This window comes from Arvicola amphibius, chromosome 9, assembly GCF_903992535.2.
Source record: "Arvicola amphibius chromosome 9, mArvAmp1.2, whole genome shotgun sequence".
In the NCBI taxonomy this organism is placed as follows: domain Eukaryota; kingdom Metazoa; phylum Chordata; class Mammalia; order Rodentia; family Cricetidae; genus Arvicola; species Arvicola amphibius.
In genome coordinates this window covers 125,517,355-125,544,834 of record NC_052055.2, presented here as the reverse complement: position 1 = coordinate 125,544,834, position 27,480 = coordinate 125,517,355, and the positions used below count along the sequence as shown (strand labels likewise).

Below are 27,480 nucleotides of genomic sequence, written 5' to 3'. Positions count from 1 at the left end.
AGGTGAAGGGTATTCAGAGAGCACAAGTAATGGCAGCATGAGAAAGCACTCAGGAAACACCACACTTGGAGGATGGGGTATGTGTGCTGGGAACCCGGAGCACACGGAGCAGAGGCAAAGAGCATGTGGACCTGGGTAAGAATGATTCTCCTGAAAGAAGCAACATTTAAGGAGAGGAAAATATGGGGATGTGTGGAAGGACAAGGACAATGGAAGGGGATTCTGACGCTGAGAAATGGAGAGGGTCCTGCTAGTGTGGGAAGAACACTTGTGGGGAGACCCCTGCTGCTGAAATTGCAGGAGTTTCCATGATGACTACATGAGACAGGATATAGGAGAAAAATATGGTGAGCTGCCCCTCTGGGGTTACGAGTGAATAGCTTCAAGCAGGGTTCGAACCAAACTGTGAAATAGCTATACAAAATTTTACATGAATGAATAAGAGAGAAAACAGTCTCTTTCCCAGAGTATTGGAGACCCAAATAACTCCAAATGCACAGAGTGACATATATTTATAAGAAGGGGATTGGAGCATGTTCTCCCAGTTGGAGATAGGAGTCCTTGCCCTCCTCCCAGTCCCCCACCCTCTTCCCACACCCATCCCTCCCCTACTGGCCTTATCCTTCTTGATACCCCCTCACTTGTAAAGCAAATGCACTCGACTCCCATCACAGCTAAGTCGGTCAGGGGGCTCCGAGGGTCCCCTCGGGAGGCCTCCAGAGGGGTCTGGGGGTGTTGGGGGGTGGCGCCGTGAGCGGAGCTGTTGCCGAGACTGGAGCTGATGGCGCAGTTCGGAGACACGCTCCTCTTTCTGGAGGAAGAAGCACAATTGGGAGTGTGGGAGGAGGGTGTGGAGTGGAAGGAGGGGGAGGGAGGAGAGGCATTGAAATGGGATGTACGGTGAGAGAAGAAATTAAAATTCGAGTCAAGAACAAAGAAAGCCACAGAATGTAAAGGCACCAAGAGAATAGATCAAGGAAATAAGTGAATTAAAAAACAAAAGGACAATATATAAAGATTGTATCAACCAAGTTGGAATGCCACCCTCCGCCCTCAGTACCACACTGGTCTCTAACTACAGCCTGGACACAGTGGACACTGTGGGCAGCTGCCTAGCACCGATATACTGTGGCCATATGCCTCACCCAGCACCTGTAAGTGTGGGCTAGTAATGGCTCACAATGGGCTCCCCCTAACTACTGCCAGTGGCTGCTCTTTTGCTACAGGAGGGCTGAATCTATAGTCCCCACTTCAGAGCCTCCTCCCCCTCCTCGAGCTAACACTAAATTTTCTTGAGACTGAGTCTCTCTTCTCACACCCCTGCTCCCTTACAGGTTTTATGAGGTCTGTAAATCACCAACACTTGAACCTGTATCTCAGGCTCCACTTCAGACAACCCAGCCTTAGACACGGACCCCGGTAGTCACCACATACCTCAGCAATAATCTTTTCCAATTCACGGTTCTCTTTCTCCAACAGTCGGGACTTCTCTTCCTCATTGTTGTTGGTGGATGACCCTGTCTTCATGGTGTCCTGTGCTTCGGACTGCCATTCCCCTCGGGTGATCAACCTACGCATCTAGGGGCAAAGAAGCTGTGTGAGCGAGTACCTGGTAAAGGGTTGGGAGTAAAAGGCAATGGGAAAACACCATAAGGACAGAATGGAAGTCCTGGTTCTATCTAGGGAGGGCAGGGGGAGAGCCTGGCCTCACCTTGGGCACGAAGAGCACGACCAGAGTAATGTAGGAAGAGAACACAATAGCCAGAGAGGCAAAGGCAAAGGCTGCATCCTGCTGGCTGGACAGAATCATGGTGACAGGAGCAGTGATGAGACACAGGACCTGGAGAGACAGCATTCGGAAGGCTCAGATCCAACATCGCGTCAAGTGGGGTGCAGGGTTTCCTTCCCCAAAGACAGAGTCCGTGAAGATGAACTCCTGGTGAATGCTGCACGAATTCAGGACGATCCTCAACTTTAAATAGCTAAGACCCAGGAATAATCTTCTAAACCAGTTCTCAGCTCTAGATCAATGCTTCCCTCAGGATCTCTGCATTCAGTCCTTAAGACTACTTCACTAGGTAGGTGCGAAATGATATAGTGTAGTGTGACTTCTTTTCAGCTTTTTTCTTATCTGTCTATATTATATATGTGTAGCACAGGAGAACATGTATGTACACATGCATGTGAATGCATGTACATATGGAGGCTAGAGGGAAACCTTAGCTGTTATTATTCCTCCATTCCGGTTTTTCACAGAGTCCTTCACTGGCCAGAGGCTGCCTGGTCACTGAGAACTGAGGACCTATGTGTCTGCATCTCCTCAGCCGACTTGTGGAACTGCCCGCAAGTTGGGCAGCTAACTCTAGGTATGCAGTTACCGTGAGCCATCACCCAAGCTATAGTGGACTTTTTAGATGGCATAAATGCCATTAGCTCCTTCATGCTCCTATAGTAACCCAACAAATGCACAGATTCGCCAAGTGTGATGTCAGCTTTATCAATCTGACATGTCTAGATTCTAAACTCTAGAATCACTCAGGTAATTATAAACGAGGGATTGTCTAGATCATGTCAGCTTAGTCTGTGAGCATATTGGGGGATTATCTTGATTTCTATTGCTAAATGATGTGGAAGGACTCAGTCCCTGTAGAGAGCACCATGAGTAAGCTAGCATGCATTTATTTCTTTTGGCTCTTGGCTCTGAATTACTTGCTCTTAGCTCCTGTGTTGACTTCCCTCATTGTTGAACTGTAACTTGGAACTTTGACCTAAAATAAAACCTTTCTCCTCAAAGTTGCTTTTTGTCAGGGTATTTTATCACAGCAACAGAAATGACAAGTTAGACTTTGGTAGAGTCATTTCCTTTGTCTATTGTGGTGCCATATCTAGAGTGAACTGACATTTTTTCATGTCTCCTCAGGAAAGCAATACAACAATGACTTTATAAATCAGACATTAACCAGTGTTTTATGACAGGACTAACACCAGGTGTCAAGGGAGCTTACCGCAACATTATAGATAGCCATGCCCACAGCCCTGTGGTCGTTGATCTTTTCAGTGGAAACACTTTTGGTCTCATAAGCAAGAAAGATTCCCAGCAGCAGCAGCAGCCCCTTGTAACCATAGAAAATGCCTAGGACAACAGGAAAGTGTCCTGGGCAATAGGACCGTCACACTCCCAACTCAACCCTCCTCTTCCTTGCCCTTCATTTACTTCTGCTTTGTGTAGCTCCTCTGTGCAAAGGAAGCTTTCCTCTCCATTCCAGCCCCTCTGACGTAGCAAATTCTCAGCGTGCCCCCCACCCATATGGCCCAGACCTCACTTCAGCTTCCTACGGAGCAGCTAGAAATGATCCAATGGATGCTACACAGTGTCTCAACTCTTAGCCCATCAGGCAGGAACATGCAATCCTGGCTAAAGGTTTTAGTTCACTGTGTGAATCTGTAGAACAGAGGAATGTTAGACAGGCTGAAGAGAGGCTATGACATCACAGCCTTGGTCCTACTCTCAGGAGCTGGCCAATAACAGATGGGTGGGTCATCTACCTGCACTGGACCTTTGCTGAACATCACTACTCACAGCAAAAGACCAAAGTTCTCCTACTCTATGCAGAGATAAGGGCATTGAAACTGTCTCCAGTGGTCCTTCTCCCTTGGTCTCCTGCTGGTACCCATTCCTCCTGCTTATGCTTCCTCCTTCCCCTCTTCCCACCCACAACCCACACACCAAGCCATGTATTCATCTTCCGGGAGCTGCAGTGTTCCAGCTGGGGCAGGATGGATACATCGATATCTTCCTTTGGTTCCTCTTTGGCAAAAGTCTGATGGAGAAAAGGAGCAAAAAGATGAGTTACCATACTCTTCTCCAGCTCCTGAACTCCCAGCCCTGCCTGTTTTCCCATGAGACTCAGTACTGTACCAAATCCCATGCCAAGCCTGGAGACATTTCCCTGAACACACCAGAAAGGCTTGTTCCCCACCTTCCCCGATGTTTGGAAACCCTACACATCCTCCCATAACACATTACTTCTCTAGATAAACCAAGAGGTTTTGATAGGGCTCCATCTGGGAAAGACAGAAGAACCCTGGATATAAAGAACACTGAGAAGCTCCCTCCCTGAGTAGCTTCCTTTTCTTTTTAAAGTCAGGGTCTCACTATGTAGCCCTGGCTGGCCTGGAACTCACTATGTAGACCAGGCTATGCTCAAACTCAGAGCTCTGCCTGCCTCTGCCTCCAGCGCTTTAGGATTGAAGGTATGTGCTACCTACCACACCTGGCCTTCATTAAGTAACTATATACTTCAAGACCAAACATAGCCCTGAAGTTGCCAAGTTGATAGGCCCTGTTCAGCTTCCTGATCCCAGAAACTCCTCTCAAGTGGTAGATACCTCGATGGTTCGGTGCAAGGGGTCCACAATCTGCCAGATGGCAAGAGTCAAGATATCCATACCCACCAGCAGGCCTACAGTGGCATACAGTTTCCAGGGCTCTAGGGTCTGAGTAGATATCCAGAGAAGACAGGTCAGAAAGCTCTTCTCTACACATGGGATCAAAGACTGGGCCTGGAAAGTCACTCACCTTCCTCCATTCCTTCTTCTCCTCCTTCTTTGTGAAGACAGTGTGGACCCACCAGATCTTGGTGAACATAGAGCCATAGCCCAGACTGAAGCCCAAGCCCAAGAGCCAAAGGCGGGCCTAGAAAGGGAGAAAAGACAATGGCAATAGGTGGGACTGGGCCCATGGGGGAGGAACTGCAGGAAGCAAGGTGAACAGTAACCAGATGAAGATGACAAATGACAGGCAGGACATAGTAAGCAGAGTATGGAGACAAGGAAAGGGGAGGCTGGGACTCCATCCTTCCCTACTGCTACAGCACCAGGGTATTCTTGCTAAAGACTACTGGTCTAGTGCCTACAGTTACCACCTGCACACCTCTGAATGTGCCACAGTATAGCACAACCACTAGCCAGGACCTCACCATCTCTGTGCCCCACCCAGCTACGCCGAACCACTCAGTCTCTCTTGTCTACTCTCTTTCTGATCTCATGCACCATCCTTCAAGGCACAAGCACCACCTCCTTCCTGGGGGCCACTCAGACGTGGACTGTGAGCTGCTTCCCTTCTTCATCCATAGCACTTTCTACAGATCCCTCCTCAGATGTATCTCCTAGTTGTCTCTCTCCTGCTGCATGCTGGTCCCACTAGGAATAGACACGTCCTGAGGGCATGAGTGCATGTGTGTATGCACAGTGTGTGATCAGTGTGTATGTGCACAGTGTGTGATCAGGACAGAAACACAGTGGAGGAAAGAACGCCAGTGGAAGGAACCAGGGAAAGAGTGGATGCTTCGTAACAGTAGAGAACCATTCAAACATCATTGAAGCCAGCCTTTCCCCACAGTCCCAGAAATTCCATGAGCCAAGTGTCCCCAGAGACCCTCCTCCCTCTGCAATGATATGTCCCTTGCCCCGACTCTATCTGTTTTAATTCTGCTTTTATCCTTTCAAACTCCAACCAAGGCTCCCACGGGAAAGCCCAGTTTTGTTTCTTGGCCCACACACCACAAACAAGCCACTATTGTTCGTAAGTTCTATGTGCAGACCCCTCCCTTTGTTTTCAGCGCTTCACCCCTCTCCTCTGCAAGGCATGCCTAGCAACCTTGCAACCAGCCAGGGAACCACAGAATGGAAAAGGTCTGGCACCCAGAAAGAAGGGATGGAGCCAGAGAGAAACCAAAAGGGTGACGCTAGGAGGGAAGGCAGGGAGGGGGAATACTGGTCAGGGAAAGAGAAGAGACAGGAAAGCCATATTCCACAAGGTCTACACTGGCCCACTGTCTACTCACCTGGCAGACAAACGGGAACTGGCCTTTCTTTATGTGGTAACCGTCCAGCCCAAGGGGGAAGACAGCAGCTAGTGCCAGAGAGCAGCCCACGGCAGTCAGATTGTTCAGGTTGGGCTGGGAGTTCTGGATATAACTAAGGCAGAGGCGGAGAGGGTGGAAGAAAGAGCAAAATTACCCACCCCATCTCCTCTAGGGAGGTTTGGCTCTCCAAAAATGCCATTAACAGTACAACCCTATCCCCAGGGTGGATAAAGGAGACAGACTGGGAACAGACAGAAAGATACTCAGGATAGGTTGCTGGACCACCTAGGGGGGCACAGGGCTTCTGCAGCATAAGGTCGTACTGGCATACTCTAGTTAGAGCCCAAGATTGTGCTCTAGGCCTCAAATGTTTTTGTTTTTCTAGCTGATTACTCTGAAGCAAGGGTAGGGGGTCATGCCTAGCACCCCCCCCCCCAATTTCTGAAGAGTCATCACGCCACTCTTTGTGACACATGGCCTTGAGAGTCCCACTTTTCTTACTCTTCAGGAAGTACCGTCAGTACCATGGAGAGGCAGCCAGGCCAAGGATCAAGTCAGAAGAGAGACTTACCGAACGTGGGAGTTGTAGATGTTAAAGGATAGACAGACAACAGCAAGAACAATGCCCAGGCTGGAGAGAACTGAGACGGAGATAAAGAGTTTCTGTGACAGGAAGCGGAATGTCTTGATGACCAAGGTCTGGTCAGCTGGGGGAGACCCTCCTGCATGGCACAGGGAGGAGGGGGGAAGAAAAAGAAGGAAGGACAGTGGCATGAAGGCAGGGTAGGAGAAAGGGGAGAAAGGCAAGCTGCTGGGGGACACTCAGTGTCAGCTGAACACACGAAGCCCTCAAATGCACTTAGGGGCTATGACAGGCAGAAGGCTGGAGGACACTGGGGACCTTAAGAAACAACCAGAAAAGGAGAAGATAGGGTCTGTGCTGAGGGTCTCTTTGATTGATTACATGTTCTTTTTGTTTGTTTTTGGTTTTTGAGACAAGGTTTCTCTGTGTACCCTGTGTCCTAAGACTCCCTTTCTAGACCAGGCTGGCCTGGAACTATCTATCTGCCTGCCTCTGCCTCTTGAGTGCTGGGATTAAAGGTGTATGCTACCACACCTATCTTTGATTGCTTGTTCTTTTTGCTTCTCCATCTTATAGGGAAAAAACGAAGACAGCTAAAGAGGGGAACAGCTGAAATAATCCTATAAAACATCACTTATTGCTCCACTAAAGGTGTAAAAGACAATTACAGAAGCAGAAAGCCAGGAGAGTCTCAAAGTATCCAGTGTGTTCTTCTTCTAACCTCCAGCAAAAAACATAAGAACAACCCTAGCAGGGTAGTATTCCCAAAAAGTGTTTCCAATTACTATTAAGAGAAAGCTCAAATTTGTCGGGAGGGGGGGTTGATGATAAGCAAAACACCTACTTAATTTCAATTTGCTTTGTTTAAAAAAAAAAATTAGAAAGCCAATTTAGGCCAGGCAGCTTTTATAACTGTACAGAATACTGCCCTAAATTCAAGCTACAAAAATAAATAAATAATAAAAATGAAGCAAAGCTTAGACATACTAGCTCACTCAGTAGTTGAAGCAATGCTTGGGTTCTGAGGCAGGAGGACTGACACAACTTTGAGGTCAGATTAATCTACAAAGTGAAAACCTGCCTCAAAATAAGTAATAAAATAAAGTAGGGAGCTGAGGAGATGGCTCAGCAATTAAGAGTACTCTCTGTTCTTCCAGAGGACACAGGTTCAGTTCCCAGCACCCACATCATTGGTCGCAACCATTTGTGATTCCAGTTCCAGGGACTCTGATGCTCATTTCTGGCTCAGGCACACAAATGGCACACATACACACATAAATGTAGGCAAAACACCTATAACATATAAAATTAATTAAACTTAATGAAGCTGGACAGAAAAATGACTCAATGGGTAAATGCAATTGTGATCCTGGCAACATTAAGTTGATTGAGCCGGGTAAAGATGGAAGGAGAGAACCAACTCCACAAAGTTATCCTCTGACTTCCACAAGAACACCATGGCATACTGGCCACACAGAATGAATGTGGACGTGTACACCACACACACATGCGTGTGCGCGCACACACACACATACACAACACACACACACACTTCACTGGGCAAGGCAGGTGGCAGCTGCCTTCAATGGCCTTATCATCCTTCCTCATGAGTAGGAACTTCCTTTTTGCTAACCTCTAGTGTCCCATTTCCTGTCATTTAGCATACCTGGATTAAAAAGTGCGTGCCAGGCTAGGTGTGGGGGCACACACCTTTAATCCCAACACTCAGGAGAAAGAAGTAGAGTTGGAGGGCCATCCTACAAACGAGTTCCAGGACACCTAGGACTATGTAGTGTGACCCCACCACCCCCACCCCCGCCGCCAAAAAAAAAGGAAAGAAAAGAAAAGAAACCCTCAACATAAACCAGGCATGGTAGTATACACCTGAAATCCCAACACTCTTGAGATCCTGAGGCAGGAAGATCATCCTGAGGTCAAGATGAGCATCGGCTTACATAATGAACTCAAGCCCAGCCTGAGGTACAGGATGAAGCCCTGACTCAAAAAAAAAAAAAAAAAAAAAAAAAAAAAAAAAAGGAAAACAACAACAACAAAAATAAAAAACCAGAAACAAAAACTGGTGAGCTGGCTCAAGGCATAAAGGTCCTGATGATCGAGTTCATATCCCAGGACCCACACGGTGGAAGGAGAGGCCTCCTCTGAGTTGTTCTCTGACCTCCACATGCATACAAAATGAATATATAAAACACAAGGGAAAAACAAACAAAACAAATCAAAAAAGCAAAGCACAAAACAGTCCATAAGAAATGAAATTTTGTTTCCTCTACTACAGTTAAGCAGCGACTTTCCTGATAAGGACCTGAAGTCCCTGTTCCTAATGTACCAAGGCTGGAGGAGAGCTTCCATTTCTCACTGCTTCTCATTCACGGCAGCAGAGCACTCTTAAAAACAGGGTGACCCCGGGCCTCCCCTTCCTTCTTGGAGGCGGAGTTCACTCCTAATCCCTGCTGTGACCCCTCTGCTATTCCAACCCAACAGCACTTCCACCCCAGGCCCATTCAAAAGTCTGACAAGGATCGTTCAGAAGGACCAAAGGAGAACTTACCAATCCACTTATCTGTTTTGGACCAGGAAAGGTCATCCTTGGTGCTGTCGTAGTAGCCAATCTTCTTGTAGCTGCCACCTGAACAAAGGACTGGAGTTGTCAAGGGTAGGGAGAAGACACCCTAGGCCACTGACCTAAGCAACCCAAGGACCCAAGGTCTCCTGGACAGGTAACTTAACTTCACAGCAACAGAAGGTGCTTCCCAAGGCAATCTGAATGCATAATATAGCCCTTAAGGCATTTAAGGCTCTTCCCGGAGGAAGGCTCCTTGCACGGCTACCACCTATTGTACTGCCTCACCTGTCCAGCACCGTCTCTCACTTTGATTCTGGCTTCCAAAGCTTTAAGCAACTTCTGTTTAGCCTCCCTCTTGGGATGGACAGAATTAGAGGATCTTTTTTCCCAGTGGCTTTAATTTTAGAAACCTCTCTCCCTTTGGCTTGGGTTCTAATGCCTTGGATAAGATACATCTGTCTCTTAAAGTGCCACTAAGGGAAATGCAGTCACTCCTAAGAAAAATCTTCCAGAATGACCACAGTTAATACAACTTTCCTTCCGAACACCACCTCACACCCACTTCACCCTGGCTAACGTCCAGTCTCACTTGCCCCACATACTGAGAGGATTTGGTGGCAGAGGTGCGGAGAGAAAGAAACTTTTTACAGGAGGCTGAGAAATGGGTCTCTTGGCCACACCACAAGGAGCTGAGTCAGGTGGAACTGGAAGATTAACTCACAAAAGTTCTATAGACTCCTCAGTGCTAAGTTATACGGAAATGCCATCTAGGAAAGACCAGCTATATGTATGACTGGAACATTGTTCTCTCATAGCAAGGAACTGAGAGAATTCCCTTTAAAAATAACCAGCTTCCTAGGTGCAACTTTTCTTAATCTTCAGAGCACACTAAGAGCCCTTAACTTCTCAATCTAGCCTGAGGCAGGCGACTTCTGGGACTAAAACTGAAGCCACTGGGAAGAAAGAACAGCTCTTTTTAATCTGCATCGCCCTTTGAAAGAACAGAATCACTGCAAAGAAAACCTACCCAGGACTGTTCTTTTTATCATTGTTGAAAGCCTGATGAACACAGTGCAAGGCAGGCAAAAAGTACCAGGCAGTCTTGTTGAGATGCACAATTCATCTCCTCCCACGTGAGCACTCAGCCCAGCCCCTGTCTGCCCCTTCCCCAGCCTCTCAGGCCCGAGCTCACCCTGCAGCTGCTCGATAAGTGTCCATGCCATCCGGGAGCCACTGGCATCAAAGACCACATGGCCCTGAGGAGAAACATGTGGAGGAAGGCAGAGGGGATGAAAGCAGGAGGAAAAGAGAACATCAGGGACTCTGAAACCTTCTGTTTTTGATGTAATTGAGCTTCTGAATGAAGGCTATTTATGGCATCTGCTGCATATAGGACACACCCCAGATGCACATACCCTAGATTCTGGAAACAGTTTTCTTTTGAGAAGAAGCTTCACCCTTGAGATCCGAGTGAGACAGTCCCCAGAGAGAGGGACACGAGCAATCACCAAACCTTATTGGGCACTAATTTCCTTACTTTAAAAGGATTGAGGAACTTAATTCTCAAGTTGTTATCTCTTTTAAAAACCCTACACTTCTCATCTGGACCAGGTTGAAAAGCACTAGAAATACAGTAATTCTTTTCATTGTCATTTTTTGTATGGTTCTCTGGTTTGGGGATCCCTCTTTCCATAGTCTATGACTGACTTTACAGAAAAGAAACTGAAAAGAAACAAGAGAATGCATGCATCTAGGGACCCTCCAAGGTGTCCCTTTCCATGACAAAAGCTGCTGTAACTCACAGAAACACCCTCAAAGGATGAGGAGTTCATGGCCCGGTAGATTTGGTCTGTGATGGTCTGGTTGTTGTAGTTAAAGTCCTCCAGACGCACACCCGAACGGCCACCACCTCCAGAGGTCTTGTTCAAGGCCAAAGCCAAAGCCCAGATAGCATCATAGGCCAATGGTGCCTCCTGGAAGCCTCCAGTCTCCTCAGGGTGTCTTTTCAGCCTCTTGGTTAGTTTCTCCACAAATTCCTGGGAGGTCTGGATGAAGGAAGAACAAGAGGAAAGCATTGGAATGTGCGTGGGCACAGGGGGAGAGGCCTCAGTTCTGGCTCAGACACTGTGACTCGAGCGGATGGTTTGTGTTCGTGTTGTCGGGTAGACCATATGTACAGATAAAATCGTTAGCTATACCCATGTGTCTATCTTGGGTTGGAAGCAACAAGACTAAAGCGGAATTAGCTGGGTCCAATGGTCTTAAGAGCGTACAGCTGCTAGCTCAGAACTACAAACAGAGAATGCTAACTCAGAACTATAAACAGAGAAATCTGATGAATAAACACTCTGGAAAATGAATGGCAAGGGAGAGAAGCAGAGACAGAGCCAAGGAAAAGATGGATATTGCAACAAAGAGTGGCAGTGCTGGCATTCTCCCAACCTTCAGACTTTCACAGCAGAGCTGACCCAGGAGCTAACAGCTCCTCCAATTTTGAAAGATCCAGAAAAGGCGACGCCACAGCCTTTCTCACTCTGCCTGCCAACCAGGAAATTGTTCTTTAGGGTGCTAACTTCTTGCTATCCTGGTATGACTTCTGTTTGCTGCCTCCTTAAGACTGGTGACAGTCATCGGAAATACCCTTCACACCATAGAGGTCCGGATTCAGTACTACTCACATGACTCTTGGTACTCAACCTTTTTTCCAAGAAATCTTTAAAAATGGCAATCCTTTAACTCTCATGGATGAAGAAACCTGGCTGTATATATTACAATAGCCATACCTGACTTCATACTTACGGGTGAATGAATTCCTGAATTGCCTCAGAACTGATTTCCTCAGAACTACCTTCCACATAACAGAAAACAATCACACCCTCCCTTTCTTACCACCCAGAAATACATAGGAAAATGTTTAATTTCTTCTTGGCAAAGCATGTGTATGACTTAGAATCACTACAGATAATTATTTGGATTAGAACATTCACAGATATGCTTTAACAAAGGAACGATACATAAATGAAGAACCTTTGCTCCTGGACAATGAGATGACTCAACACATAAAAGCACCTGCTACCAAGCCTGAGCTGGAGTCCTGGGACACATACAGTGGAAGGAGAGAACCAACATCTGAAGGTTTTCCTCTAACCTTTATATGTGCACCTTGGTGCGGCACACATACACAAAATGAATAGATAAAATGTAATTTTTAAAAAATACTGATGGGTGGTGGTGGCACATGTCTTTAATTTCAGCACTCAGGAAGTAGAGACAAGTTAAACTCTGAGTTTGAGGTCATCCTGGTCTACAGAGCAAGTTCCAGGAGAGCCAGGGCTGTGCAGAGAAACCCTGTCTTGGGGAAAATTTTTTAAGCCTTGTTCCCATGCCCCCAAAACATATTTTCCTGTTCAGTGTTTTTAGAAACAGCCTGGGCCTTGAAACACAAAGGTCTAGGGTCAACTACCCTATGACAGGAATAATCTCCATTCATCTCATAAGCATTAGTAACTAGCATCATGCGCAGCTCGTGGTGAACACTAAAAACACCCCTAGAACCCTGTGCACTTCTTATGACACTGTGAAGGTAGACACATGTCACATGTACCCATAGAATGCAAAACATCAACAGCTGGCCCGAATATGAGCCATGGGCTTCGGGTGACAATGGTTAGTTAATGAAGACCAACTGTAACCAATATACTCATACAGTGGTGGAATCTGACAATGGAGAGGTTTAACCAAGGGAAAGGTTATACATGGAAAATATGGGAACTGTGGACCCTTCAATTCTGCTGTGAATCTAAAACAATAACATCTTTAAGCAAAAAGAAAGTCCATTGGATGGATAAGTAGATGAATGGGTTCTAATTCTAATTAAACTACTTGCCTACTAAGAAATCTCAAGCAAGTTATTAAATCTCACTAAACTGGCTATTCGGCTTTAAAATGGGAATAATACTGTGTTAAAGAGCTCCTGTAAGGATTAAGTAAGAACACATAAAATGCTGGGTATGAAGTATATTACACTTCTCCCTGTGAGTTTCCCTGGTTGCACCCGCATCTTTGTTCCCAATGCTCAGGCCTGTAATTCTGGCCCAACACCTAAAATATTACAGGTCTCATTTATTCTAACACATTGTAGTTATATATGACCACTGATCTCAAATTCAAAGAAACAACGGTGGTGGCAGCACCTGTAGACCAAGCTGCTTATGAAGCTAAAGGAACAGGGCGGGGTGGGAGGAGGGCAGGCACAGACACCTGAGTCTGAGACTGTAAGTGCAAGATCAGCCTGGGCAACACAGTAAGACCCACCTCAGAGAGAGGAGAGAGAGTCCACAATGGTATACACCTGTAATCTCAAATTTAGGAGGCAGACAAAAACAGTAGGATCTCAAATTAGAGGCGATTCTAGTGTACACAGCTAACTTCAAAGTTAACCAGAACTACCACATAGCAAGACTCTCATCTCGAAACAAAAAGATGGGCTGGAGAAATGGTTCTGTGGTCAAGAGTGCAGATGCTATTGCCAAGGATCCATGTAACTCCAGCTCCAGGGGATCTGATACCTCTGGCCTCCACTGGCATCTCCATGCACATACTCAAACAAACTTATAAATAATAACATAAAATAAAGACAGAAGAAAAAAAGCAAGATACAAAACTAAGCTCACTTTTTCCTCATACTCCTGCACTCTTCAGTGCATAAGACAGAAAAGTAAACTACATATTTCCAAATCAGCAAATCCTCTTAACCTGTTTGTTCTAATGTCTCCTTAACACCATCCCTCTATATAAAGGAGGAGGAAAAAGAGGCTGATGATGGTAACGTAGGTGGTGATGATGCTGGGAAGGGGTGGTGGGGTGATGGTGATAGCTAACATTTGTATAGTCCTTACTTTTTTCCAGGCACATAAGTCAATGTATTTGATCCTCAAACATTTCAATGAATGGGCTCTATTATTGTATCTATTTTAGAGATAAGGAAACAAAGGCGCAGGGTCCTGTAACTTGTCTGAGGTTACACTGTAGCAAGTGGCAATGCTGGGACTCCAGCCCAGGGTGTCTGGCACCAAAGGCTGAGCTTATTGTGCAGTACCTGGGCTCCTTCTGTGCTGAAAGCCTATGCAGGTACAAGTGCCCACAGACAGCAGAGAACTAACACTTTCTGAGCAGTTAGTCCTTCAGCTTTCAGGCCTAGCCAATCCTCAGTTCAAAGTAAAGATTACATCAGAGAATCACCATATTGGGAAGGGATTAATCTGCTCAGCATGGTATTATCCCTGCTTCTCAGCTCACTCAGGACAGCACAGCTAGCCAAGAAGAGCAACACCAAAAATCATGACGAAACAATCCTTCCCCTTGAGCCGGCAAAGATTATGGTTCTCTCTCTCTCTCCCTCTCTTTCTTTCTTCCTTGATGGAGGGTGTGGGGTTGGATATATATGGCCTTACACCTGTAGCTCAGGCTGGCCTCAAATTCACCATTTCCCAGACATGGTGCTTAAAATTCTTTCTCTAAACCAGGGTTTCTCAACCCCCTCCCCCCGCATGCTACTGACATTCTTAGCAGGACAGTCTTGTTGCTGGGGGCTGAACTATGCATCATAGAACATTTAGAGGTGCCCTCGTCCTCACCCTCCAGACATTTTGCAACCTCTTTTGAAAACCACCGTTCTAAAGTTCTCATGGGTGACCAGATCAGCCGCATCAGAAACTCCAGAAATGAAACCCTCAGGTCCCACCTCAGATCTACAGAAGAGGTTCCGTCACCTAGGTACTAACCTAATTTTCCAGGTGGTTCTGATGGAAATCTGGGAACTGATCCAAACACACCTGAGGCCACGTGGGATGAGGCAATGGTGCACCGTTTCTCTAAGTCTCTACGGTCCCACTCCACCCCTCAGCCAACCCCTTGCCCTGATCCACTCCTTTTGATGCTGCTTGACTTACCCATAATCTTCCTAGTCACCTGAAAAAGCTGCTTTTCTCCTCTATTGAAAAATCTAGGCTTTTCCACGTGACATTTTTAGCTGGGGATTCAAGAAGATTCTGTGTGCCTTTGAAAAAACATACTTTCTCTGAAAACGGAAAACCAGAAAGAACCTCTGCCCCTAACATCCCACCCCGAGACCCAAGATCCCCACCAGCTCTAGGCTCTCGTCAGATCCTTCTCTCTCCTCAGTATCAGGCAGAGTCCTAGGGTGGTAGGCTGTGGACTTAGGACACTAATAAACCTTTCTGACTTTGGTAACCTGCTCCACCATGCTGGGTTCAAGAAAATGACTCAGCTTTCTTGTCCCATGCAGGGGAGTGGTTGACCAGTGTTTCTTTGCTGTAATTTTTAATTAAGATAAATTAAACACAGCATCCCCTTAGAACATTTTGAAGCACAGTTTAGAGCCAGAATGCATGTGGCAGCCCGCCCTTTATCACAATCTACTGCCAGAAGTAGATTCTCAAATCTCTTTTCTCCTTTGCTAAAACACTACCATTATCTGCACAGTATTTGCACATAGAGGTGTAAAGACTTTGGCCAGGCTTTGTGCTTTTCCTTGGGAAATGATGGGGCAGAGCAGGTTGGAGTTCAACACAACAGAGCCATGATCCCAGGACAAGTCACTAAACCTCCCTGGTTCTAATTCTCTAGCTCAAAAGATATAAATAACAAATCTAGTTTAGAGTATTGAGGTTAAGATCCTGAAATTACATAGAGCATATCCTGATTTTCCTCATAAAATTAACCATTATTAAAAGCTTCATTAATTCACCTCTCTGAAATCAGATATTTCACAGCCAGAGTTACATCAGGTATAATAAGCAGACATACATGTTACCTCATTGACCTATTGAAATCCCTGCACTGTGGGGTATGGTGCTGTATACAGAAAGGGTCTCTTCCACACATACCCACACCCACTCCCACTCCAAGGCTCTACACACGGCTACCCTGGTCCTCCCAAATCAGGAGAGAATACCTTCCAGCTTCAAGTACTATCACTAGAAAATTATCTGGGGTTAAAGAATTTCTGAAGTCTCATTTACATCCAAAATCTTTTTTAAAAATTATAAAACTAATATTAAAAACTAATTTCACATAAATCAAAGTGAACATTAACAGTGGGCAGTGGTGGTGCACGCCTTTAATCCCAGCTCTCAGGAGGCAGAGGCAGAGGCAGGAGGATCTCTGAGTTCTTGGCCAGCCTAGTCTACAGAAAGTTCCAGGACAGACAAGGCTACACAGAGAAACCCTGTCTTGAGAAAACCAAAATAAATAAATAAATAAAAAGTAAATATTAAAGCCAGACATGCTAGCACATTTCTTTACTCCAAGTACTCGGGAGGCCTGAGGCAGGGGGATCTCTGTGAGTCTGAGGCCATTGCGAGCAAGTTCCAGACACCCAGAGGTACAAAGAGAGATTCTCAAAAAAAAGGGGGGGGGAGTGAATATTAAGCAACCCTCTGAGGTACTAACATAAGTCACATACACAAATAATAATAAAAAACAATAATAATATATAAAAACACACCTTGCCAAGAGAAGCTCTCTGGAAAAGGTGTGCCTTTGGTGTACGTACAAGCTTCTATATTACCATTAACGCCTCTCCCTCTCTTGGCTTCTCACCAACTGCTCCTTGTCTCCATGGTAACAGCCCTTCCACTTGTCAGAAGCCTACTGTACATGCCACTATTTTCCTCTCTTGCCCAAGGAAATCGCAGCACAGGCCCCTTTCTGCCACCGGACTCCACTGCTGTCCTCTCTTCTTCCCTTCCCCTCCCCTTCCCCTCCGGTGCCAGTTTCCAAGCCCCCACCCTCACCATGTTGGAAATGCTTCGGGTGTTGGCGGGGTTCAGCATGACGATCTCAGTGGTGATGTGGCCCTCCACCGCCTCAGTCATCTCATCCACCGTGCAGTTGATTGACGGGTCATAGGTCTTGAACCAGTTGTCAGCATACCACCCGATGAGGAACCAGACATACTTCTTCCCAAAGAGCCGTTCCTTATAGACCTGCATTTGAAGGGGGAAGGGAGCGTTTGAGGTTTGGTTTTGTTCTGAGGGAGGCGGTGTTATCTCTCTAGATACTGTTTAGCCTCTTGAGAATCAAAAAACAGGACTTTGTTTTTTGTCACTGAAATCAATTCTTTCTCTGCTAACCTAAAAGTTTAATAATATATATTTTTTTTTGAAATCTTCAAATCACAGGGAAGGCTCAACAAGATGCCTTCATTAAAACACAAAAGAGGCAAACGAGAAAGTGTATGTGCACGCTTGAATGTAGACAAGCGGTGGAGTCAGAGCCTACAGACGGGCTTGGTGTTCATTATCACCTCAGGTTATCTGCTATCAATCTGGCAGAAATGCCACAGGGAGGACCCATGAGAAAACCACGCAGAGAGCCCATCCAGCCCCTCCCGGCTCCAGATTCCATATCTACCTCACAAAAAACTTTCCGGGCTTCAGTCTCATAGAAAAGTCCCACGATGATCCGAGCATCTTGACGCTATAAAACAGAAACAGAGCTCCTGAGGGATGCTGAAAGCGCCCGAGGGTTAAGCCAGCGCTTTTGAAGCCTTGATTTCCCAGCGCCAACTGCTTAGTGCAAAAAAAAAAAAAAAAAAAAAAAAAAAAAAAAAATGTTCAATGGGCAGTGGATAAATGTCAACTGGAGATGGAACTAAACCTTCCCAGGAGACTCGGCTGCCTCGCTGAATGAACAACTGCCTCTTCTAGACTCTCCTTTCCAGCTGACCACCTCCCACCACGACCCCTGGGCAGGTGGAGCCCACCACCCCTGCTCGCCCACCTTCAGGTTTTTAACAGGCACAGCTGGATCTGAGAAGAAACTCTGGCGGAAGGTGATCTCGATCCCAGCCTCCTTCACTCGTTCCTCAAGATCATCCAGCGTCTTGGGTGGGAATAAGAAAGAAGGAGGGAGATGGGGTACAGCATACAGGAGAGAGCAGGGCTCATGAGTGAGAACTGGCTGTGAACACACAGCAAAGGCATAGCATCTGAGCCTTGTTCCAACAGCCCCTGGGCCCCATGAGGAAAGGATGGAATAAAGCACCCCCAGTCCAAGATGCATGATGAGCCCTTCCTCAGGGTCTGTATCCAGGGACACTGTCTCATTCACCCCACTCATGACACTGAGAAGAAATTAGAGGAAACAAAAAAAGCAGGGCAGGGTCCAGAATAGACAGAATGATGTCAACTCAAGAGGCAAGTGGGAAGGCAGACAAAAGGATCACAGGAAAAATGGACTGAGTCACTGAGAAAAGGTGGGAAGGGAGGACTAAAGGGTCACTGAACATAATGAGTTCATAGAAAACCCAAAGAGAATGATCAGCCTCCTTCCTTTCAAGTGTGGAGCCCTGCATTTCCTCTCCACCTCTGCAAACTCGCTGTCTCTCTTCAGATTATCTATGAGCCTCTCTCCGTGTCAACTACCAACCCCACACCTTTGTCGTGTGTCTCTTATGTGTCTGCCTGGGCCTTCATCTTCTTCTTTCCCACCCCATCCAGTAGCTCCACACGCAGCTGCCAAGCACCGTCCACCCCTGAAGGCGCTGGAACCCACTGCCTCTCATCTCAACTCGACTTCCATAGAACAGAATCCTATCTGTCTGGGGAACAAAACAAAATGATGGCGAGGATTCCAAAAAATCTAACTCATGTGTTCCCCAGGCTACAGAAAGAACAAGCGCTTCGCCCACTTGGAATGTGTTCACTTTTGATAAACCATCCAGATCTCCCACAACAGAGCAGATGCCCCTGGGACCTCACGTCCCATCTCCTGTCTGGACTCACTGAGGTGAAGACCTCTGTGGTCTGCTGGATGGTGGCAATCTTCTTCCAGCCCCACTTCTCAAAGAGTTTCACCCGGGTGGGATTGTGGAGTGTGGCGGATGGATGTGTTCGGAAGAACGTTGGAAAACGCTGCCGGTTTGACAGGGCTGGTGAGCTGGAGCCGTATGAGAGCTGAGGCAGAAGGATGGGAAGTGTCCATGAAAAGGGAGGATGCCTTTCTTGGCTTGCATTTTCCTCCCAAGTCTTTCTTGGCTTGCATCTTCCTCCCAACTCCCCAAACTTCCCCACCTTTGTCCTAGGAAAAGCGACGTTCAAGAACACACACCATTCCTCATCATGGATCCCCATAGATCCTTCAGGCAATGCTACCAGAAGGCCAACCAGCTCAGATTCTCTGCTGGCCGAGTCCTGGCAGTGGGTCTCTCTCTAGTCTTCTTAAACATAACCACAATCCCTCTACTTAGCATAGCCCAAGAGGAGACGACCCTCCCTCCCACCACCTTGCATACCACAATAAGATTCCACATCCGGGCAGCCTCGGCTACCAGTGTGGACACAGAACTGCAGCCGGGCATGAGGATGATCTTGATGGGGTCATTGTAGAGAAGTTCATACAAGTACTTGGTGGCTTGCCCTGGGTCACACTGAAGGAAGGAGGAGGAAATGAAGCTGGCTCCCAGCCCTCCCACCCCCGCACAGACATACACATCTTGCAGTGCCTACTGTCTTGGACAACCTAGCGCCTTTCTCAATTACTCACTTCCATCATTTTCACCACCTTCTACTTCCTTCCAAGTTTCTAGTTTTCCCTCTTTCATTGAGCTCCCTTCTCTTGTCTTCCATCTGGAACCTTAGCCCTACCCACTATGGCACGTTCTCCCTTCCATATCAATGCCCATTTTTCCCTCCCCTTTTCTGCTCATCCTCAATCATCCCTAAACCTATTCTCTTTGGTCATCTCTGCTCTGCCCCCTGCCCTCCATCCCACGTTTACAGGCTCTGCACATCTGCCCAGAAAGTCTGCAGGAACACACACACATCCCAGAGCCCCAGACAGCTTTCTTAATGAAATTTTCACCTTCAATTTGAGAGAATAGGAACAAGATCAGTAGGGGATCTGCTCAGCACCCCATCCTTTCCTGCTGGGCCCTGACATTTGACAAGTCAATTAGAAAAAGGGGCGTTGAGGAAGACTCTAAAATGAGGAAAATAAATAGAATGGAACCCTCCACAAGTCGAATGACACTAGAGGTGCCTGAAAGAGACGCACCAGGAAAGCTGGAGAGCAAAAGAAAGGTAGGAGGAAAATTGGGGGAGGAAGAACCAGCCGTGGGTCCTCCACTGTCTGTTCCCCTCCTGCTGAAGTATGACATTTCAGAAGCTGCTGGAGCGCCCAAAAGAAGTGGAGAAGAAATGGCAACCAGTGGGGAGTCAGAGCAGAGGGTCACAGGGGACTGGATAGAGTGAACTTAGAGGAAGGGGTTAGAAAGGAAATAAAGAAGGCACCTGGAGTTTGCTTGCTCCCCACTGAGGCCTGACATTTGAGGCACTGTGGGAAGTTGGAGACATGAAGCCCAGGGAGCCAGGGGGAGCTGGCAAATCTGAGCACCCAAAAAATTCACTCTGAATTGCGAACTGCTCTGCTCTCTCGCCCTGTCAAGGGCAGGGCTCACCTGTAGGTTTGGAACACTTCCATGCCTCCTACTTAGCATCCTTACAATTTTTTTTACCATTATGAAGTCCTTCCCAACTTACATTAGAGCAGAGACTGTCCCCAGCTTCCCCCAGCCCCATGAGTGTTCCTCTGCTGACTGTCTGAAGAAATTACTTAATATGAACAATAAGGATATTCAGAAACCTTCAGTTACATAAAGCAGGGCATGTGTGGTCTAATGTGTGTGCCATTTTCTGCTTCATTTCCTCCCTTCCTGTTCTTACATACTCCCCTCCATACCACACTCATCACTGCAAAGTCCCCTCCACGGGGTTCCCCTCTTACCAACCAAGGGCCTAGACCTGTCGTCTGCCACACCCCCTCCTTCACTTCTGCCTTCTCCTAGCCCCCTACCCCAGACTCCCCTGTCTTCCTGCCATGCCCCATCCCAAAGCCTGCTCCGTCTGTCTCTTTCTAGTTCCCCCTCACGGCCAATTATCTGTTTTGCTCTCTAAAGAGATCAAGACCCTCTCTCTTCCTGCCTCCCTACCCTCACATGTCCTGCGCCCTGCGCCCTGCCATTCTTCCCATGGGCATCCTGGGGTAAGCCACAGGCAAGCATTTTTCTGGGCATGGTTTCTGTGGATGAAAACGAAGATATACTACTTGGGATTCCTTCCCGACTAAGGAGTTTGAACTAGTGTTTTAAATGAATGGAGATTCTTGTTTGTTCATGCTTGAGACCCACAGAGAAGGCAACAATCCAAGGAACTGTAAGTTTTCCTCCAAGCCCCTACCAACCCATCCCCTGGCATTCTGCTTGCAGGCTCATTTCTGCCCCCTTTGGAGGTCCACGTCTATTTTTAGGTACATACCAATGTTCCACACACCCCAAGTATAAAATGGCCAACTCTCCCACCTGTACTGTTTTCCCTAATCTCAAGTCTCTGGAGCCACAAATCAGAAAGGACCCAAACCTCCTTCCTTCTGTCCTGTCAGTTCCCACCTGGTAAAGAAATCTTATCATAGACCAATCTCTAACACCAAAATTTCTTCACCATGATCCTCTCCCCTCTATCCTTTTCCCAACCCTACGTGCTGTTTCTCTTTTCAAATCCACTAGGCCATGATAATAAACCCAGAACCCCAAGTTCCACAGGAGGCCCAGGGTTCTTCACTGTCCCCACCCTCCTCCCCGCTTCCTCCCTTCTCCATTCTTTTCTGATCTCCCTGAACACTGACTCTGCACCCCCAATGCTGCTGTAGGAACTCCTTATGGACCCCAATACACTCTCCCAGTGCCGAAGCCCTCCTTTCCCAGAGCCGTAGGCCACACATTCTCACAGGAATCCCCCCACAAGGTAGATGAGGAGTCATGCAGCCCTACCTTGCAGTTTGTTTTGATAAAGTAGAACCCTCTTGTCCCTCAAAATCCTCCCCCTTCTCCTCCTATTCCTTTAAGCCCCAACCTACGCCAAGATTTACCTTGTTACCATGGTAAATGTAAACCCCTGAGCCAGCTGCCCAGCTCTGACGTTCCTTCCAGCCCCCAAACATGGCCAGGGACAGTTTACTCCAAAGGATCAGTACCTAAGACCCCACCACCACCACCACCACCATTTCTGCGAGTCTCCTACTGCCTGCAAGAGAGTCGGCCTTGAGAGCCACTGAGACCTCCCTAAGCTCCTGCACCTCCTGCGCGTCTCAGCCAGTCACACTCGAGAGGGGTCTGCTTCGCAATCCCTAAGAGGATTCACAGCCCTGGCCTCCCACTACCCCAGACACTCTGTCCCTCACCCCGACTACCTTGCTGTCGTGGTGGATAAGCTTGAGCTCGTAGTCCGGCAAGATGTCCCTGCGGCTGTTAACGTCCTCCAGCGCCATCTCTACCGCGGGCTGGCAGGCCTGGCCCCCCGGCCAGCCCCCGCTCATAGGAAACAGCGCCCCGATGTACACTGCACGCCGTTCTGAGGAGGGGTGCGGGGGGACCCTCGGGTGAGGCCGCGGGAGATGGGGGGAGTGGGAGGCCCACACCGAAGCCACCCCAACCGCCATCACCAAAAGAAGCGGCAGCGGCCACCCCACCGGGAGACAGGGGCCCCCCGAACCCATGGCGAGGAGGGGCGGGGGCGGCCTCCTTGAGGTGGGGGCAGCTCAGGGGGGACACTTCTTCTGGGAAAGGCTGCTGGGAGGGCGTCGGGGAGGCGCCTCCATCCCAGATCTCATGGGGAGGAGGGGGCCAGAGCCCCGGGAAGGCAGAGACGTGGGCTTCCTAGGGCCAGGCGGCGCTCGCTCCCGCCACCGCGGACTCTCCTCGCCGACTGACCGACCGACAGAAGGGAGGAGGGAGAAGAGGAGCTAGGAGGGGGGCCTTGACGTCACGGGCTGGGGGCGGGGATAGGAGCCAGCACCGAGGCCCGGAGGGGAGGGGAGAGGAGGGAGAGAGCAAGGAAGGGAGGGGTCTCCTCCGCCGAAGGAGACTGGAGGGGAGGAGACCGACAGGATTTGGAATGTGAGAGGCTAAGCACAGAGCAAAGATGAGAAGCGAAGAGTGGGTTGGATAGGAGGGGCTGGTGACAGTTCTTAAAGGGGGCTATGGGGAGATGGAGCGAAGGACTAAGGGTGGGAAGACCGAGAGTGCTGAGAAAGGTTTTGCAGACAGATACGGGTTGAGAAAGTGAGGACTGGGATCGAGAAGTGAGCATCAGGGGAAGGATAGTGTGGCTGAGGGAAGGCTTGAGGAAGGGTGATGCGAGAAAGGGTCTACCGAGGATGCGAGGCCTCGCATGGGTGGGACCGGTGAGCACGGCCCATGGAATCTCGCCGGTAAAACCTAGGTAGTGGGTGGCAGGAATAGGTCTCCGAGGTCTGAAGGAACCCCACGATGGAGAGACCTGGGATCCCCAGCACACAGCTGCCCCCTACCGGGCTTCGCGCTTGGAAGCTGAGTCCGAGAGGAGCGCGAGCCCGAAGAGCGTGGCCAAGCCGGGAGATGGGAGGGAGCCCGACCCGTGGAAAACCACGATTTGGCGGCAAGAAACAGGTAGGGAGAGGAGGGCGAGGCCGCAAACTAGAATGGGTTGGGGAAGATGAATAATAAGACACCCACAACCTAGGGAAGGAAATCCTGCTGGTGGAGGGTGAAGTTTAGGGATGGGGGCGGCAGTGCACGTGGAAAGGGTTTCTGATCTCACCTGAGTGTGGCGTTCGATTCACTGGCAGCAGGAAAGACGGGGATCAGAGAAGAGTTACCAGTGGCGCCCAGCTTCCCAGGCCTGATCCCCAGCCCCCTCCCACACCTGTTCATGCGGAGCGAAGACTGCGTTGAGGGAAGGGTGCCTGGGGATAAGAGCAAGGCGGGGCTGGGGGTCAGGACTTGGTGTTTTCTTTATTTTTCAAAGGACAACAGAATTTGTGCTAGCAAGTAAAGAAGGTCGGGGTATAGCTTGTTTTGTAGAGTTTGAATGTTATAAATATCTACAGTCTCTTTAAGAGAAAAAAAACTACAAGTACAGTTGGTTTTAAATGATTGCTGTTTAAATACCTTAATTTAGAAAATTCTCCAAAAGTTGGCTAGCGTATTAACACATTCTTAAAGGCTCAAAACAGGGGCTTTGTCAAAATTGAGAAACCTTGAAGCTTAATTTTCATTCCAGGAGAGAAGACAATATACAAGAGTTTGGGTGCCCAGAAAAGGGAGATGTTTGCAGAAATGGACAAAGAGTAGGGCAAAGAGGTGGCAGTCACAAAAGCAATTATTTCCTCAAGGAATGACCAAGGTGGTAAAAGGTAAAGACAAGGCCCATAGCCTTCCCATCTGCCCTTGAGTTGTCCTTATTGTCTAATCATTCTGTCCCCGTTTTTGCCTCTTCCATATGTTTTCAATTCCAGATCTCACCGGTTAAGTTTTCTAAATGTAATGTACGATTTAATTCTGAATATTTACAGCAATTCCATTATAGAATGAATAACGAAGAATCAATTCTAGAAGAGTGATACATAGGGTGTTCTAAGTCTACAGAAAGGGGGTGGGTTTTCCAGGAGAAAAATCTGAGTCATTAAACTTTAAGAAGGTGAGGGAGGGTAACATTCATGAAGAAAAAACAAAAGGCCCAGGACTTGAAAGCAGGAAGAACACACTAAAGGAAAACGGAGTGGAGGGAAACCCAGCAAAGTGAGTACAAAGGATTGTGGGACAAGTCTGAGGCAGGTGCAAGGTGGAGGGTTGGGCTTTCACCTCTGTCTTTCCAAAGTCCCCCCAGCATTCTTCCTAACACCCTTCCTTCCTTCCCCTCTATCCATCCCCACCCCGTTCCCATTCTAGTGCAAGCAATCTCATCAGCTGCAGGCAGGCAGCTGTTCCCCTCACCCTGGCAGTGGGGCTTGGGGGTGCTCCACTGGCCCTGACTACAGATGCTCCGGGAGCTGCCCACCAGATGGAAGTCGGGGTCACATCGGAAATCCACCCGGGCTCCATCCAGAGCTGGGAGGTCCCCACCCGTCAGGAAAACCTTCCCATTTTCCAGGGTCAAATAAGACTTGGAGCAGATTCGGACTGTAGAGAGACAGGAAAATAAGAAAGGCAAGTTGTAGAGGATTTCCCCCTTGCAAGTACAGGGAACTCAGGTTTGGGTCTGGGTTCACAAGTGCCCTGCTCTACAGGAAACCAGGTGTGCAATGGCTATGCCTCCTACCTCTCCCTTTCAACCCAGTCCCAGTATCCACATTCCTACCAGTAAAAAAGAAACAGCAATTCTATTGTAGGAACCCAAGATGGAGCTATAAACACACAAAATAGGAATTGCTCACAGCACCGTAAAGTGGGTAGTTCTCTGCCTTTGAAATGTGTAGATGTATGTAAATTTGGATGCATGATCAGGTTGCTTTTCTTATTATGTCTGGTCTATAATACTACAAAACTGGCTTATATGGTCATTAAGTTGGAGACAAAAGTGTCAGAAAAAAATGTAATGAAATCGTTTTATAACTTGAAAAAAGCCTCACTAATGATCCTCAGAGAACTCAGATGAAAAATCAAAGTTATTTCATCCAATGATCAGTACCCTAATAAAGAGGACGAAGTGGAAGTGCTGGCTGCTGGCTTGCTTCCTCCCACTAACTGCTCACAGCAACACCCCTCCTCCTACATAGTACTCATTCATTAAATGTATTTGTGAGCTTGTTTCCACCGTATTTAAATTGCTGACTTGCTAAATAACTATGGTTGGTTTGCAACTGGGGAAGGAACGACCTGAAGGGGGGAGGGGGCGCTTCCCAGGCTACTCACCACAGCGGCTGGGTGTGTCCATATCCGTCCAGGAGCCGTTGGCCAGGCACTTGCGCACCTTGGGCCCCACCACCTCGCGCTCCCCCCGGCACACATATTCAATCTCATAGTCCACCGGCAGGAAGTTGATGGCCTTCACCTGGTCGCGAGTCAGGCCGCGATACCTGATGCCCCCTTCCCAGGGCGGGTGTATGATCTGGCAACCTGAGAGGAGTGGGGAGGCACAGGGGAACCGTGGGAGCGGGAAGGCAGCGCCGCAGTGGAAGGAGGAAGAGCAGGGTGTGGTCAACGGTAGGGCCCGGGATGGGACAGAAACCCGGTGGGGGTTGGAGGGGAGAAGGTGGGACTGGGGACAGTTAAGAACCCCAAGCTGCAGAACCCAGAGTCATGGGTTAGGGCTAAAGCTGATGCGAGATTCCACCGATAAAGTGTAATGGAGAATAATAGCTAAGAAGAAATCGTAAGGGCTATAATGTTCGGTGGTTAAAATGGGGGAATAGGGCTAAAGAAGGATGTCGGAGCTGAATGAGAAGAGGATCATACAAGCCCATCTGAGCAATGAAGTGGACCACGGAAGGGGGGCGCTGTAGTAATGTGGGGCCCGGAAAGGGAGGTGGGGCTGAGAAGATAATTCGGGGTCACAGAAAAGAGGTGTAGTGTAGCAACGTGAGGCAGAGGAAATGGGTGCTGGTGGTGATGCGGGGTGACAGAAAAGAGGTCAGGAGTAGTGAAGTGGCTGCCAGGCGGTGGGGGTGGGGTTCTGACGCGGGAGTGATGAGGAAAGGAGACGTGCAGGGAAAGGGACTAGAGGGTGGAAGAGGTCCGGGGCGCCGGAGGAGGGTGCACCTTCCGAGGTGGCGTTGGGGGTCTGCGCCCCGCCTGCGCCCAGGGGGCGGAGGAAGAGAGGCACCAGCACCAGCAGCAGCATCTGAGGAAACGGCGGCCGTGAGAGCACGGCGGAGTCCGCCGGCAGCGGCCTGGACCAGCCGACAGACAGACCTCGCTCTGCGCGCCTCACAGGCTCCGACCGCCCGGTTCGGGACGCGGAGGGCGCCCCGCGGAGGAGGCGGGGGCGGAGCCGCACGGGCTAGGGGGAGAGGAGGAGAGAGCTCCTGTCCCCACCCTCCTCCGGCCTCCCTCGGCCCCCCACCCTCCCGGGACTCCACCTCTCTCCACCTCCTCTCCGCCGCCCCGGTGGCTAGCGCTAGCCCAGCTTACCCACGCTCCGAGGTCCGCTGCCCCATCGCTTGCCACTTACACCCGACCCCAAACCCCGGCCCTGCCCTGCGTCCACCGGCCTCCCTGCGCGCCCCTCTCCAAGCCCTGCTCCTGGGGCCCTGCTCTTACCTCGGCGCCCGGTCCCGCTCCCCGGCTCTCCCCGGGCCTCAAGGCCCCAGGCCCGGCCGCTGCTCCCCGTTCTCCCTCCCGGTCCTCCAGCTTCCCCTCCCCCTGTTCTTCTTCCCTAGGAATCCGGGCTCCAGCCAGCCGGGGTCTCTCCCCTCCTTTCTCACTACCCGCAAACCCCACCCCCGTCTCTCCTTCCCCGGGGCGACGGCGGCCGCGAAAGCGCGGAGCCGGGAGGGAAGGAGGCGGCGCCGGGGACCGGGGAAGCTCTCGGGCGGAGGGAGGAAGGAGGGTGCAGGGGAAGACGGGGCGGAGGGAAGGGAGGGGGAGACCGGGAGAGGGCGCCTCCCACAAC

At 48.9% G+C, this 27,480-nt stretch overlaps 1 protein-coding gene across 1 annotated transcript; it reads right to left on the bottom strand.

Annotated features, from left to right (window-relative positions):
• Window positions 1-412: 412 nt before the first annotated feature.
• On the bottom strand, window positions 413-27,262 carry Gabbr1 (gamma-aminobutyric acid type B receptor subunit 1). Its single transcript, XM_038343676.1, has 23 exons — window positions 27,129-27,262; window positions 26,628-26,868; window positions 25,782-25,985; window positions 24,864-25,049; window positions 23,689-23,709; window positions 22,301-22,461; window positions 19,350-19,484; window positions 18,841-19,011; window positions 17,837-17,938; window positions 17,468-17,533; window positions 16,849-17,040; window positions 10,834-11,076; window positions 10,224-10,287; window positions 9,017-9,094; window positions 6,439-6,589; window positions 5,847-5,979; window positions 4,580-4,696; window positions 4,390-4,497; window positions 3,728-3,821; window positions 3,006-3,133; window positions 1,712-1,840; window positions 1,435-1,578; window positions 413-811 (listed from the first exon to the last, which is right to left on the bottom strand). Exons 2-23 carry the CDS (start codon window positions 26,707-26,709, stop codon window positions 638-640), a joined length of 2,883 nt encoding a protein of 960 aa, XP_038199604.1. The 5' UTR covers window positions 26,710-26,868; window positions 27,129-27,262; the 3' UTR covers window positions 413-637.
• Between the last annotated feature and the right edge of the window lie 218 nt (window positions 27,263-27,480).